The following is a 16,440-nucleotide window of genomic DNA, read 5'->3' as shown; positions in this document are numbered from 1 at the left end:
AATACACACACACACACACACACACACACACACACACACACACACACACACACACACACACACACACACACACACACACACACACACACACACACACACACACAGCGATACTGAAATAATTTCAGTCCTGCCCAGGGCTGAAATTATTTCAGTATCGCTGCGCTTCGAGTCGTTACTCCAACTCTCGTGGGCGGGGAGTTGTGTGTGTGTGTGCGTGTAAGGTCATAGCATTACCCATAGATCGGTCATACGAGCTCTGAGCTCTCTTCCAGGAGGGAAATAGCTGTCGATCACAAGTCCAACACGTGATCCAAAGACCAAGTTGAATACACACACACACACACACATACACACACACACACACACAAATATACACACGCGCACACACACACACACACATACACACACACACACACACACACACACACACACACACACACACACACACACACACACACACACACACACACACACACACACACACACACACACACACACACACACACACACACACACACACTCGGTGGCGCGGTTGGTAGAGTCCCAGACTGTCAGTGCGGCGGTGCTGGCGGTACCTAGTTCAAATCCTGCCCAGGCCTGATATCATTTCAGTATCGCTGCGCTTCGAGTCGTTACTCCAACTCTCGTTGGCGGGGAATCGGGGGTGTATTTCTTTAGATTTTCTTTTATGGCCCCTGTTTGTTGATGGTACGATACTCTTCTGCCTAACGTCCATTGGGTATGACCAATATAACTAGCTGGGAGTGCAAAGTCTTCCTCTGGACAAGTGAATTCATAAATTAGATTGGTCCTTTGCTATGCCTCCGGTTTGAACATGTTATTCTTCATGACCAGTGAAGATGTTTTGGGATTTTTAAAGTATATGATGACTTTTATTTCATCATCCTTTTTTCACGGGGTGGCAATTTCTCTAACTGCTTTTTCATCTTTCTTGTACGCCTCTGTGTAAGTATTATGATAGAATATGTTTATCTAGTGTTTTGCTTGGGGTTTATCATGGGGTTTGTCCTGGGAATAAAATTTATGAAGCATTTTTTTTTTTTTTGTCATGCTGTCAAAATCAATATTAGAATATTCATTGTTTATGAGCATTTGTCTTATCTACTCAAGTTCATTATGCAGAGTTTTCCATGATGAGCACACTAGTAAAGCTCTTTATATATATATATATATATATATATATATATATATATATATATATATATATATATATACATATATATATGCATACATATATACATACATATATATATATATATATATACATATATATATATATATATATATATGTATACATATATACATCACACACACACACACACACACACACACACACACACACACACAATAATTATATATATATATTATATATATATATATATATATATATATATATATACATATATATATATCAAGGACTACTATTACACAGGACGTGCGCTCCCAGATCCCTGGGTCCACTAGCGGAGGCCATTGCTTTCTTTGTAACCTAACATTTTATATTGGACAAATATATCAAAACTAGAAACCTAACATTGTATATAGGACAAATATATCAACTATTGACTTATTCAATACAGTATAAGTTAATATAAATTTTTATAGTGAAATAAGAAACTATTTTTAAGGCACTGTTATGCTTTAATATGCCAATTTTAGCCGAACTTAACAGGTATTATTGTACGAGGTTAGTGGACACCAGGGTTGGCGATTTTTTTTCTATCTTTTTAGAAAATATAATTTTTTTTTATTTAAATCAGATTTATTTGATTCAAATAATTTTTTTTTAATAGATCTTAAATATTGTGGGATTGCTATCTGATATGCGATCTGATTGCTAAAGGACATTTTTAGCATATCAATATAAGGAGCAGTGTTATATAGACTTGCCACAAGTATACAAGGAATGGTATAAGCCGTATGTGAGGACGGTATGCTCAGGTTCACTCGATTCCTCAAAGATTTTTCTCATCTTGGTGACATTTGCTGCACTGTCTCTCACAACACTTCCAGTGTGACAAACAAAATCTTGTTCAGCCTTCTTGATCGAATTTTGTACAAGTTGTAGAAGATATTCAGCAGTGTGAGGTTTCTCTGATGTGTCTATTGTGTCAACTAAATATATCTGACCAGTGGATGTTGTTAGAGTGACACATATCATGGGCTCATTATGGATGTTAGACCACCCATCAATTGAAAGACGTACAGTTTCATTATTCAGGTCATCTGCACACTTTTTATATTCCTTTTCATACACAAGATCCAAGTACTTATCAGCAATATTTTTTCTGTATGGAATAATATAACCTGGCCTCAGGTTCTGAACCATCTTGAGAAACTGAGGATGCTGAACAAGACGAAATGGTAAATTTGTAACATATATAATTCTTGCAACTTCTTTGTCGAGATTTTCCTTTTAAGAGGCTGAATATTTTATGATAAATCTGTCCAGAGATGTTGATGACTTTCTTTTAGATGAAAATGATTTAGCAGAAGTGGCGCCTGTGGAGGAGTCTAATAGTGACCTTTTTAATGGTGGAGTCAGGTTTGCAGATAATTCAAGTGGAGCCGATGATGAAGGGATTGAAGCTGTTGATACAGATCCTTAAATATAAACCGAAAATTTTAGCATATTGCATAATTTATAAATGAATAAATAAATGAATGAATACAGTGTTATTTAGACTACTTTTGAGTACAGTAGTTATTTATTTTAGATAATGATCATATTCACACAAGCCACTAAATTATTTCAAAATAATTAACAGGATATGAAATAGGTGGGCTTGGAATTCAGCCTACACAGGATTCAGTTCACTTTTAAATTCACTAAAAATAATGGGTTAGTTGGGTTAGGTTAGGCTAAATCCCTTTGGGCTGAATCCCATGTGGGATGAATTCCAATGGAACCTATGAAATATATTACACAATGTTGAATGAAATGAATAACAATCATCTAGGCCCCAAAGTTGAGTGGATACAGTATATTACAGTGATATGATCATTACCCAAATTTAGAAGTAATGAAGTTGAAGTATCATCTCTTTAGGCCTTCACATTTTTATTGCACATGCTCTCCATTGTTCACCAAATTTATATAGTTGCGTATGAAAAGGGAGAAATGCACACAATATAAGTAAAATTATTTACCTGGGTCATCAATTTCTTCTTCTGTATGCTGTGGCTGACCTTGGCATTTATCTCTGAGATTTTAATCTTGACACGATGCCCTGTAGTTCCTGGCTGAAGTCTTTGGATTTAGCTCGGTACCCTTTGCCAGAAGTTGTTGGTAGTTTTTCAAAATAATTCCAGACAGGATCATTTTTTTCTGCCTGAAGGAACCACTCTGCCAGGTCCATAAGACATCCTTCCTGGTTGATTCCAAAGCAGCAACTGACTCAGTAATAAGCTGCTTACCTAGAACAAGTTTCAACAAGAATCTTGTTGAAACTTGTTATGGGCTGCACAGTGATATATACATGTAGGCTTATACCATTCCTTGTATACTTGTGGCAAGTCTATATAACACTGCTCCTTATATTGATATTCTAAAAATGTCCTTTAGCAATCAGATCGCATATCAGATAGCAATCCCATAATATTTAAAATCTATAAAAAAAAATCTATTTAAATCAAATAAATCTGATTAAAAAAAATATAGATTTTTCTTATTTTTTAAAAAGAAAGAGAAATCGCCAACCCTTGTGTCCTATAACCTCATACAACAATACCTGTTAAGTTCGGCTAAAATTGGCGTTTCAAAGCATAACAGGGCCTTAAAAATAGCTTCTTATTTCACTATAAAAGTTTATATTAACTTAAACCGCATTGAATAAGTCAATAATTGATATATTTGTCCCATATACAATGTTAGGTTTCTAGTTTTGATATATTTGTCCAATATAAAATGTTAGGTTACAAAGAAAGCAATGGCCTCCGCTAGCGGACCCAGGGATCTGGGAGCGCACGTCCTGTGTAATAGTAATCCTTGATATATATATATATATATATATATGAATATATATATGTATATATATATGTATATACATATATATACATATATATATATATATGTATATACATATATATACATATATATATATACACATATATATACATATATATACATATATATATATATATATATATATATATATATTACGTGAAGATTTGGAATCTGGGATCCATATTGGAAAGTTGTAAACACCAGACTCAATTGAAGGGTTTATTTGCCCGACGTTTCGATTATCGTCCAGGAATCGTCTTCAGGGGGTATAATAGTTACAAGATTGTGAACTCAAATATAAATCGTCAAAGTGGTGAACCTGGGAAAGGTTCACACTTTAAATCACATGTACAAAGCAAACCTCTTTACAATATTAAATACACTACAATTGAAATGAAATATTGGTACCAAATAGACCACTGAAGAAACCAAAGCCTTAGCGGAACTACGCAGAGATCGCTCAATTATTGTTTTAACTAGCGACACAGGGAGGTCGACCGTCGTTATGAACAAGGAAGACTATGACCAGAATGCTCTGGCGTTGCTTCAAGATACCCAGACTTACACCATCTTACCTCAAGAACCCACCAAGAGGTTACAGGCCTAAATCGAACGAGAGCTGAAAGAACTCAGGTAAAAACGGGTTATAAATGAAGACGAGTGGAAGAAAATAAGACCAGGAGATTCCACCCTCCCTAAGTTCTATGGGTTATCAAAAGTCCACAAAGAAAATATTTCCCTCCGACCCAAAGTGGCTTTTAGAGATTCACCGACTTACAATCTTGCTTCGTACCTGGCTAAACTTCTCAGACCTCTAGTGACCAACTCACCACAAATGCTTCAGAATTCAATTGACTTTATCGAAAGAATCAATGGACTTAACCTAAGGAGGGGATATGTGTTGGTTTCCTTCGATGCCCAATCCATGCTTACGTCCATCCCACGAGAATTGGCAAAAAGTGCGCAGAAATCAGCCATGGAGGAGAACCGGGGATTCTTGGCTAATCAGAAACTTTCCTTGTCAGAACACCCTGTGCCTTGACTCCACATACTTCCGGTTCAGGAATTACACCTATCACCAACGTAAGGGCACTCCTATGGGATCGCCCATTTCAGTTGTGGTGGCTGAAGTGGTAATGCAACGACTAGAAGCTCAACTTCTAAGTGCTGCACCTTCTTCGCTTAAATTGTGGACTAGATACGTCGATGATGGGTTCGGCATTTTGGACAGCAAGGATGTAGAACCTTTCTTCAGTCACATCAGTAGTATCGAACCGGCCATTCAATTTTCAATGGAACTGGAGAAAGATTTCCAACTGCCGTTCCTGGACGTCTGCGTCAAGCGCGAAGGTGACACCCTTAGTACAAGTGTTTATAGAAAGCCCCCACACACAGATAGACTGTTGGACTTTGATAACTACCATCCAGATCGCCACAAGAGGAGTGTGATCAGGACTTTATGGAAAAGAGCAGACAAAGTCTGTTTTTCTGTGGAATCCATGAAGGCTGAAAGGAAACATCTTTTACAAGTCCTCCAGAATAACGGTTATCCCAGCAGAACTATACGAAAATGGACAAAGGCACGACGCACCGACACCCCAGAACAAAGACCACACATGACACCCAGAGTCACAATCCCATATATCAAAGGAACATCTAAGGTTACTGCCAGAGTCTTACGAGATAATTGAGTACAAGTGACACATAAACCCCTCGGTACCTTGCACCGAAATCTCACCAAGGTCAAAGACACTGAAGAACATACACAACTGGCCAGTGTAGCTTACCGCATAGGCTGCACGGATTGTGACACGGAATACGTAGGAGAAACACAAAAGAAATTAGCCACAAGAGTACAAACACACTACGAAACACCAGCACAGGATTGATTGGGATGAAGTGACAACGCTACACAAAGAAAATAACAAAAAGAAAAGAATATTCATGGAAGCATGGGAAACTAACATGAACTGCATAAACATGTGCATTGATCTCAATCCTATTTATCTAAGAACGAGGAGTAACGCAGTCTAATTCCTTCTGTTTTTCCAGTTTCTGCCTACTTCTTTACGATCTGACATTTGTTCCCAAGTGGCTTTTGTCAGACCTCTTAATCGAAGGCGGTCTCCCAGTGCACCTTTTCAGCTCCCCTTCCCTGACTTTTGTCTTCCTTTTTCCAATTTCATTCTACTTCCTTTTTTCTCTTCTGTTCTTTCTTTTTATCTTCTTTGTATCTTTTTTACTTGTCTGTTTGTAATTTAGTCTTTTTGTCTTGAGACCTTTTCCTCCTGTTCCCACATCCTTCATTGTGGACACTTGTTCCACCTCCATTTGCATCTTTGGACTATATTCTGGTGTTTTTTTATGTTTGTATTACTTAATAATGCTTTTTTGCCACACATGTTTTATGTTCACAGCCATTTAACTTATTATTTTGTTTGGTTTTTATTTGTCTGATTTTAATTTAGTCCACCTCCATTTGCGTCTTTGTCCTATGTTCTGGTATTTATGCGTTTGTGTTACGTATTGATGTTTTTTGATACACATATTTTATGTTCACAGCCATATAACTTATTATATTCTATTTGTATATTTTATTCTATTTTATTCTAATTGGTACCAATATTTCATTTCAATTGTAGTGTACTTAATATTGTAAAGAGGTTTGGTTAGTACATGTGATTCAGAGTGTGAACCTTTCCCAGGTTTACCACTTTGACGATTTATATTTGAGTTCACAATCTTGTAACTATTATACCCCCTGAAGACGATTCCTGGACGGTATTCGAAACGTCGGGCAAATAAACCCTTCAATTGAGTCTGGTGTTTACAATTTTCCAATATATATATATATATATATATATATATATATATATATATACATATATATATATATATATATATATATATCACAACTAACACCACAGTCGGACGAAAGAAAAAGTGCCGTAAGCGGAACTATATATTTCGATTGCTACCTGCAATCCTCTTCAGTAGTACAAAGTGGCAGGGAGGAGGCTATCTTAAGTAGCAACCTCTTACAAAAGAAAGGGAACATGAGAAAATACAGAACATCACTGCCCCAACCCTAGTTGACCTGAGGCTGACACGAGGTCGGGTCAGGGGGAGGGGGAGGAAGCTTGTTGACAATATTTTTGGTGATGAATAGTCCTGAAATGATGTCTGGGGTCCATTGACCCTTGGAAATATTCATCGTGGGCAGATAATCAATTAATGTTGATTCCACCATTTTCCTTCTGAACCCACACCCTGATTTATAAATGAGATCAGATTTCTCCCAGTCCATCCGGTGATTAAATTTATCAACGTGTTGAAACACTGCTGAATTTATTTGGCCATATCTAATCGACCTTTTGTGTTCATTTAATCTTGTCGGTAGGTCTCTTCCCGTCTGGCCAATGTATGAAAGGTTACAATCTTTACATGGAAGGGAGTAAACACCTGGGATATGTTCTTCCTTCAACCTCTGGTGAACATTAACAACTTTTTTATTAATAGTATTAGGGTAGTTATGAATTAAATTTACTTTCTCTTTGGGAAGAAACTTGGACAATTGACTGATGGACTCTGAGAAGGGGATGACTAGGGGATTTTGTCTCTCTTTCTTTAACTTAGTGGAAGGGTGTTTGAAAAAACTTGCTCTGGCTTGACTAAGGGCTTTATCCAGAAACCAATGAGGGTAGGCTAATTTTGTTAATTGGGACTTGATGGAAGTTAATTCGTGTTCTAAAAATTGGGGGCTACAAATCCTAAAGGCTCGGAGAAAAAGTCCCGAAGCTACACTCCTTTTAATGTGATCTGGGTGATGACTGAAGAAATGGAGGTAACTACCTGAATGAGTGTTCTTTCTAAAAACAGTAGAGGCAAGCTTATTCCCATTCTTCATGATTAAGATGTCTAAAAAGGGGATTTTGTCATCTTTTTCCCATTCCACTTTGAACTTGATGTTGGTTGTTAAATTATTAAGTTTACCTAGAAAAATATCAAAGGGACCCCAACTCTCATCCCAAAGAGTGAAAATATCATCAACGTATCTTAACCAAATCATACCTGGGGGTTTAATTGTTGGAAGAAGAACACTCTCAAAGTATTCCATGTAAAGATTAGCCAGAACAGGAGAAAGATTCGAACCCATGCTACAACCAAACTTTTGCCTGAAAAACCGATTTTGAAAGGAAAAGACATTAGATGACACGCAGGTGCGTACAAGAGCAATGATTTTGGAAACCGGAAGGGGGAATTTGTCTTGGAATGGTTGTAGCTTAGTTTCTAGAAAGGACAAAACATCATAAACACAAAAGTTAGTAAATAAAGAGATAATATCAAGACTTAATAAGCGACGGCCTACTGTATTAATCTCCTTTATTTTCTGGATGAAATCTTCTGAATGTTTCAGATGGGAATTGGAAAATTTGCCCACAAATGGTGATAATAAACCCGCAAGCCATTTAGAGAGTTTGCTGGAACAAGAACCCCTGTTGGAAATAATGGGCCTTAATGGGGTACCCTCTTTATGTAACTTGGGGAGGCCATAAAAATAAGGGAGCTTGGGAGTAAAAACTTTAAGTTTGGACACTTGTTCACTAGTGGTGATCTTACGAACTTGCTTATTAAAAGGGGCAGCCATGTCTTTTAAGGGGTTTTTGGTGAGTTTCTCGTATGTATTTTGTTGGGGGGGAAGCTCCATAGCTTTTTCAACATACGAGTCTAGGTCTAAAACAACTACTTTACCCCCTTTATCTGCCTTGGTGATAATTATGTTACTTAGTTTTTTTAATTCTTCTATACCCATTTGGTAACGTTTGGGTAGACCATTGTTGTCCTTGAAACAATCTGAAATGCTGTTCAAGAGCACGCCTTTGAGACATAATAGGTCTTTATCATAATTATTATGGGACAAGAACTTATCAAAACCTACCAGGAAGTCCATAGCATTGTGTTTTTCCGGTTTTAAAGCAAAATTCAAACCAAGACCTAACACTTCTAATTGTGATTTTGAAAGTACTGTGCTAGAAAGATTGACGACATTATCAGAAGAAGCAAACTTAGTCCAAATGCTGTTATTACATAACCTAAAAAGTTTCTTATTGAGGATCACAATGTGTTTGTCACTTATATATGTATATATATATATATATATATATGCAGACAAACCACAGGGAAAATGAAAGAGATGAGACCGAGCGCTTTCGTCTATTCAGACATTTTCAAGGTGAATATATATATATATATATATATATATATATATATATATATATATATATATAGATATATATGCTAATAAGAACACGGGTACGTGTGTTCACTTATGCAAAGTAGACCACTTGGAAAAAAGAAACTAACGAAGCAGAGCGCTTTCGTATATTACATCTTCAGTCCAACAAGTACATAGTAATAGAAATGCATAGATAATATGTACATGAAAAAAAGGAACAAGGACAGTTTGAATAAGGGTAGCGGACAATTACCCCCTGGAGGGCGGAAGGTCAATGTCAATGATGGTGGGGCGACATCAGGTCGCAGTCGCCATGGTCAATGCTTCCACTAATGATTGTCGGGCGACATTAGGTCATAGTCGCTGGGTTACATTTTACCTGATATTACCTTACTAATTTCTTGACAAATAAAATTATCAAGTTTATATAACCCCTTGTGTAGGTTGGTATTTTGATCACTGGTGGTATGAATCAAACTACACTCTATTAAGTTTCTTGCTGTTATGTTGTTGGTATGATAGATTGCCTGGGCATTACCCCAATCAATTGGATGATTATTTAATTCGATATGCTTGAATATTCCACTAGAATTATTGCCATCCCTAACATTTTTCTTGTGTTGTTCAATTCTAATGTTTAAGGGTTTGGCAATTTGACCTATGTAAAATTGATTACACATTTTGCAAGGAATTTTATAAATGCATCCTTTTTTAATTTCAATACTATTGTTGATGAGTTCATGTTTTACTGTAAGTTCATATATCCATTATTATTATTCTCATCCAAAGAATATTAAACGTACAGTCTTTTCTTCAATGTTTCTAAGAGCTTTTCGAATTTGTGGTCCTGAATTTATTGATGACGAAATCAGAAATGTTTTTAACAGTGGGCCAGAATTAAGATACCCTAAGCAATTCCTTAAGTGGTTAGAGGTTCTTTTGTGCCCGAGGGTTTATTTTGGTGACAGGGATTTCCTTGGAGGTTCTCCTGAGTTCGAGGGTTTTTTTGGGGAGGGGCTACGGGTTCATTTTTTGTGGAACTGGGATTTCCTTTGTGGTCAGATTCTTTGGTGGGGCGGAGTTTCTTTCGGGTTCCTTTGCTTCCGGGGGGTTCGAGGGTCGGGGGTCTCATAGGGTTTGGTTTCTTTGTGAGAACCAGGGTTGATATTGGGGGTTCCTTTTGGTTCTTTGGGGTTTCTCCTGGGTTCTGGTGGGTTTCTCCTGTGTTCGGGTGGGTTCCTTTGGGTCCTTTAGGGTTTCTCCTGTGTTCAGAAGGGGTTTTTCCTGGGTTCGGGTGAGTTCCTTTGAGTCCTTTGGGTTTTTCTCCTGGGTTCGGGTGGGTTTCTACTGGGTTCAGGTGGGTTCCTTTGGGTCCTTTTGGGTTTCTCCTGGGTTTGGGTGGGTTCCTTCCTGGTCATCCTCACGGCAAGGGTGGGGGTAGGGGGCCTCGGTCCGCTGTCGTTCTGCCCCAATTGAACTCCTCCGGCCAGCGGAGGTCATGGCACCCGATGGACAAGAACGATTTGGGCAGATTGCGTTGTGTAATTACGCACTCGTATACATGCATGTATGTGTGCGTGTGTACATATTTATATAGAGACATATGTGTGTATGAATATTTGTATATACATATATACATGTATGTGTATGTCTCCAGAATAGATTCACACAAGCCAAAGAGATCATCTGTCAGCTAGCCAAACAGGGGTTAGCATACTACGACATGACCCGACCTACCATCGCCATCACGGACTGGTGCAAGGACGGCATCGGGTTCGTGGTGATGCAGCAGTACTGCTCATGCCCGCCAGCCACTGCTCCACACTGCTGCAAGGGAGGCTGGCGCCTGGCATTATGCGGAAGCCGGCACCTTACCCCGGCCGAGTCGGGATATGCACCGGTGGAGGGGGAAGCTTTGGCGGTAGCGTGGTGCCTGCGTAAAGCCCGGCTTTTCCTCCTGGGGTGCCCCAACCTGGTTATCGCCACAGACCACCGGCCCCTAGTTAGGCTCTTTGGCGACAAGGCCCTCAAGGACATCACCAACCCACGGCTGTTTCGTTTGAAGAAGCAGACCCTGCAGTACAGGTTCACCATGCGCTTTCTGCCGGGGAAACACAACGTGGCAGCCAACTTCTTATCCAGGTATCCCGTGGCCAAGTTTAATCCGGACGATATGGATGAAGAACAAGACGTCGCTATCGCCGCAGCCATGTCAGCAGCTACTGTAGCCGCCCTTGACCTGAGTGGGTGCGCCACCATCGACGAAGAGATGGTGCTGCAAACGGCCCTTGAGGACCACACCTACCAGTCACTGGTGTTAAGAGTGAGCAGCGGCGACTGGGAGCCCCACAGATCACGGGAGCCCGCCTGCCTGCGGCCCTTCTACGGTGTACGAGACAGACTGGCAGTGTCCCGTGGCCTAGTCACCTATACCTATGATCAGGGATGTGTGCGGCTCGTCATCCCTGAGGCTCTGTGACAACGAGTGGCAGCTAGCCTTCACGCCAGCCATCAGGGCCTCGACTCCATGCTAAGAAGAGCCAGACAGACGGTGTACTGGCCTGGAATGGAGGGTGACCTGCAGCATTACAGGGCCACATGTAACTCCAGCAATGCTAACGCGCCGTCACAACCACCTGAGCCCCTCATTCTCACCCCACCCCCCGATTACCCCTTTCAGCAGACGGTGGCAGACCTATTCCAGCTGGCAGGTCAAACATACCTAGTCTACGCCGACCGACTCGCTGGCTGGCTAGAAGTTGCGCACCTACCCTTGGGTGCCACGTCCAGCGAAATCATGAAGCACCTAAGGCACTACTTCACCAGATGGGGGGCCCCAGAACAACTCTCTACTGACGGAGGTACGAACCTAGTGAGTGGGGAAATGACCCCTTTCCTCAGGAGATGGGGCGTCACGACCCGCCTCTCCTCCGCTCAGTACCCTCAGTCCAACGGCCGAGCCGAGGCCGCCGTGAAGACAGCCAAGAGGATTCTGCGAGACAACAGGGACCAGCGGCAGCCTGGACAACAAGGTGTCGCTTGCCCTCCTCCAATACCTCAACACCCCGCCACGAGAAGGAAACGCATCCCCCGCACAATTGACAACTGGCAGACAGCTACGTGATGGAGTCCCACGGCCAAACAGAACTACAAAGTCAATTGTGAGTGGCAGCGGACCCTGGAGGAGAGGGAGACTCATATGGCGCAACATCATGCAGAGATAAGACAGAATAGCACGGGCCAGCGACGTCGACGGCGCCGCCTGCAGCCGGGAGCCCGTGTGTGGGTTCAAGACCAGACTTCTAAGGCATGGAGCAAGTCTGGTACCGTAGTCGAAGTCCACCCACACCGCCAGTATGCAGTGAGAATGGACGGAAGCGGTCGCATCTCACTGCGCACCCGCGGCCATTTGAGAATGGCCGCACCACCACGGGGGCCATTATCACCCGGGGGTTCACCCGAGCCGCAACCACCGACCCAGGGGACGCCTCCGCCTGCTTCCCAGAGAAGGGAACGTCCTCAAAGGCACAGGTCTCGGCCGAAATGGCTGGACGACTACATAATCTAGCTGTTCAATTATGTTCATATTGTATGTCATTGGAATTGCCATTTATATTGTCTTGTTCAATGTAATCAGATTGTCAAGGTATTTGTTTTGTTTTTCCCTCACAATCTTGAGGGGGAGATGTAGGAGTTTTTATTGTGAGAGCTGGCAACTGCGAGTCACGCTCGTAGAGACTACCCCAAGCGCGGGTAGTCAGTCACCCGCCAAGAGCCCTATTGTAAGCAAGCTTAAATAAAAACCTAACAGTGGTGTGTGCAAAAACAATACACGAATTTAAAAATAGTTTAGATAAAATGAGATATGAAGACGGGACACCACAAGCTTAGCTCCCCTTCCCGTAAAATACAACTAGGTAAATACACACACACGTCGGTCGAAGTGACAGTGAAGTTTGGAACTCCAGGAAAACTTCATGTTTCATCGATCTCAACAAGGAGGGAGTACTTTTGTTGTTTTAATGGGGAAGGGGAAAGCTCATGGTGTAGTGGGAAGGTGAAGAAAAAGGAGAAAGGGGGATTACCGAGGAAAATGGAAGGAAACGAGGAAGGGGACGAACGGGCCCCGGGTGTTAGATGGGGTGTAAACAAGAGGGGTGCAGAATACACAGACAAGAACAAAGAAGCAGAAGTGTCAAAAGCAGAAATGTAGATAATAGCAACTCAATGGAAAGAACTGTTTTTATGGATTTAATGAGGTGACAACCTCCCCCAACTAGTAAATCTAGAGGAGAAACTAAAAAAAAATGAATGAAGCATGGGAGGTAGGGTTTAACCAATTAACACTAGTTACCCAAAGAATTGATAAACTGGAAGAACTAAAGGAGAATCAAAATCTAATTAAAGAAATAGAATTAAAAACGGTTAAAAGTAAAAGATGAGAATGAGGAATTAAAGAATAATTAAAGAGAAAGAGTCCATAGCAAAAGAAGCACAGGGTTGGAGAAAAGTCCAAGAGAACAAGAAAATTATATTTAGAGATATAGTGACAACAGATGAAAGAAACTAAGGACACAGTTATTAAAGTGACGAAATTAAAGGAGAATATAGTAAGACTTAGTGGACAAAAAAATGTGCAATTATATTAGGGGTGGAAGAGAAGCATAATTCAAATAGGACCACAAGAGTAAAAGACTGGGTAAGAATACACAAGGAGGAAACAACAGAAGAGAAATAAAATATTGACAAAAATTTATAAAGGAGAGGAAGAGCATGTTCCAAGACAAAACCAAGAAAAAGGATATGTAAAGTGTTGGCACAAAAGATTTTAGGGAGTTGTTAATGTGAAGGAGGATAGGGAGGGAAGGGTGGTTGCAGTGGGAAACACTGGGAAAGTGAGAGTGACGAGTGAGGAGAGGTAGGGAAGGATGAAGTGAGGGCGGCTGTTAAGATGGCGAGAGCAGGTAAGGCACCTGGGTTGGATACCATGCAGAATGTCTGAAGAAAGGAGGTACAGTTATGGTGGACTGGCTGGTGAGGTTATTTAATGTTTAAGAGAGGGTAGAGTGCCGGAGGACTGGAGGAGTGCCTGTATAGTTCCGCTTTACAAAGGAAAGGGGGACAAGTGTGAGTAGTGGTTACAGAGGGATCAGCTTGTTGAGTAGTTGGGAAGGCTTATGGGAGGGTCTCGATTGAGAGGATTAGGAGAGGAATGAAGTAATTGGTGAGGAACAGTGTGGTTTTAGGACAGGTAGGGGATGTGTAGATCAGATTTTTGTGGCAAGAGATGTTTGAGCTTTTATGGATCTGGAAAAGGCTTACAACAGGGTAGACAGGAAGGCACTGTGGGAGGTACTGCAGATATATGGGATGGGAGGAAAGCTGTTGGGAGCAGTCAAGAATTTTTATGATAGTAGAGCTTGCATTAAGATTAGAAATGGAGAGTGAATGGTTTGAGGTAAAGGTGGGACTTCGTCAGGGGTGTTATGTCACCCTGGCTGTTCCATCTTTACATGGATGGGGTGGTGCAAGAGGTGAATGCAAGGGTAGTGGGTCAGGGGTTGGAGATGATTGAAGAAAATGGAGAAAAAGTGGGAGGTGAGCCAGCTTTTGTTTGCAGACAAAACTGCTTGTAGCACAAACAGAGGAGAGATTGAAGAAGTTAGTGGCAGAGTTTGAGGTGTGTGAAAGAAGGAAGCTTAAGATAAATGTGGGCAAAAGCAAGGTGATGAGATGTACAAGGGGAGAGAGTGACAGCAAGCTGGAGGTGAACATTAAGGGTGAGAAACTGGAGGAAGTGGATAGTTTCAGATACTTGGGTGTGAATGTGACAGGAAAGGGAGGAGTGGGGGTGGAGGTAAAATGTAGATTGAGAGAAGCAAGTGGATCCCTTGGTGGATTAAAAAGTAACGAGAAATAGACATCTGGGAATGGATGCTAAGAGGAGGTTATATGAAGGAGTGATTGTGCCAACAGCAATATACGGGGCAGAAACAGAGAGGAAGAGAGGAGTCTGAATGTGTTCGAGATGAAATGTCTGAGAAGTATGATAGGGGTTACTAGGCTAGATAGAGTGAGAAATGAGGTGAAGAGTAGAACAGGGGTGGAAAGGGAACTGGGAGATAGAGTTGATGAGAGAGTATTAGGATGGTTTGAACATGTGAAAAGAATGAGAAGAAAGATTAGTAAAAGAAGTGTGGAAGGCGGAGGTGGAAGGAGTGAATACGAGATGGATGGATGGGATGAAAGGGGCTTTACAAAAGAGGAATGTCTGTTGTGGAAGGACGGGAGAGGACAGAAGATAGGGGTGAATGGAGAAGGGTTGTGTATAGACAAGACTGATTCATGAGGGGGAGTGGGTGGGTGAGGAAGTATGTACGAGAAAAACAATTTGACTCGGCCCAAAGGGATTTCTCCTCGTCTTCTTTTCTGCTTGAGGGGACAGAGGGGGGGTCGCCAAATTTATGAAGCGGCCTTGCTGTGAATGTGTTGTGTCTTGCAACACTGCTGACCCAGGGCAGTGGACAGGATGCAGGGATGACCCGTCATCCAGGAGGTGCCAAGATGGGAGGGAAGAGGGTGGAGGGGAGTGGAATATGGGAAATGAAATGGGTGGTAGTGGTTTTTGCCTTTTTCTTTTTGGCTACCCCCTGTGTAACGGGGAAAAAACCTTTGATATATGAATGTACAACAAAAGATGTAGGGATTTAAAGACGAAATGGATAAAGCTTGGATAAAATGGAAAGAAGACAAGACCTGAAAAATGGAAAATATATACTGGTTATAGAAATGAATATGTACAAGTGTGCAGAGCATAAAAGAGAAAATACGAAAAAGACTTCAGAAAAATGTAAAGATCAACCAAAACTATTTTACAGATTTGTAAAAGACTGAAAAACAAAATTAGAAACTACGACGAGGAGTTGAATACACAGGAAATAGGAATGGAAGAAATTATGAACAAGCATTTTAAACGTGTTTATGAGGGAGAACACGAATTATGAAAGGAATGGAAATCTTACAAGAATGATTTATTGAAACGGGACATTGGAAAAACAAGACACGAAAAGAAACTCAAAAGAATTCAGAAGAGATTTGGAAAAAAAAGCTTCCCAGTGTGATACCTAGAACAAATTAGACAAAAACTGTGTGCAAAGATATTAAGAAAAAACTAGAT

At 40.8% G+C, this 16,440-nt stretch overlaps 2 protein-coding genes across 2 annotated transcripts; both read left to right on the top strand.

The window, feature by feature from the left end:
• Positions 1-4,532: 4,532 nt before the first annotated feature.
• On the top strand, positions 4,533-5,916 carry LOC143026742 (uncharacterized). The gene is made up of 4 exons (XM_076187512.1): positions 4,533-4,621; positions 5,091-5,290; positions 5,423-5,688; positions 5,770-5,916. Exons 1-4 carry the CDS (start codon positions 4,533-4,535, stop codon positions 5,914-5,916), a joined length of 702 nt encoding a protein of 233 aa, XP_076043627.1.
• Positions 5,917-10,986: 5,070 nt separating this feature from the next.
• On the top strand, positions 10,987-11,742 carry LOC143026741 (uncharacterized). Its single transcript, XM_076187510.1, has one exon. It carries the CDS (start codon positions 10,987-10,989, stop codon positions 11,740-11,742), a length of 756 nt encoding a protein of 251 aa, XP_076043625.1.
• Positions 11,743-16,440: the final 4,698 nt, after the last annotated feature.

The sequence above is a fragment of the Oratosquilla oratoria genome, chromosome 7 (genome assembly GCF_046742065.1).
Source record: "Oratosquilla oratoria isolate Oo_2021 chromosome 7, ASM4674206v1, whole genome shotgun sequence".
Lineage (NCBI taxonomy): Eukaryota > Metazoa > Arthropoda > Malacostraca > Stomatopoda > Squillidae > Oratosquilla > Oratosquilla oratoria.
This window is presented reverse-complemented; position numbering and strand designations above follow the sequence as displayed.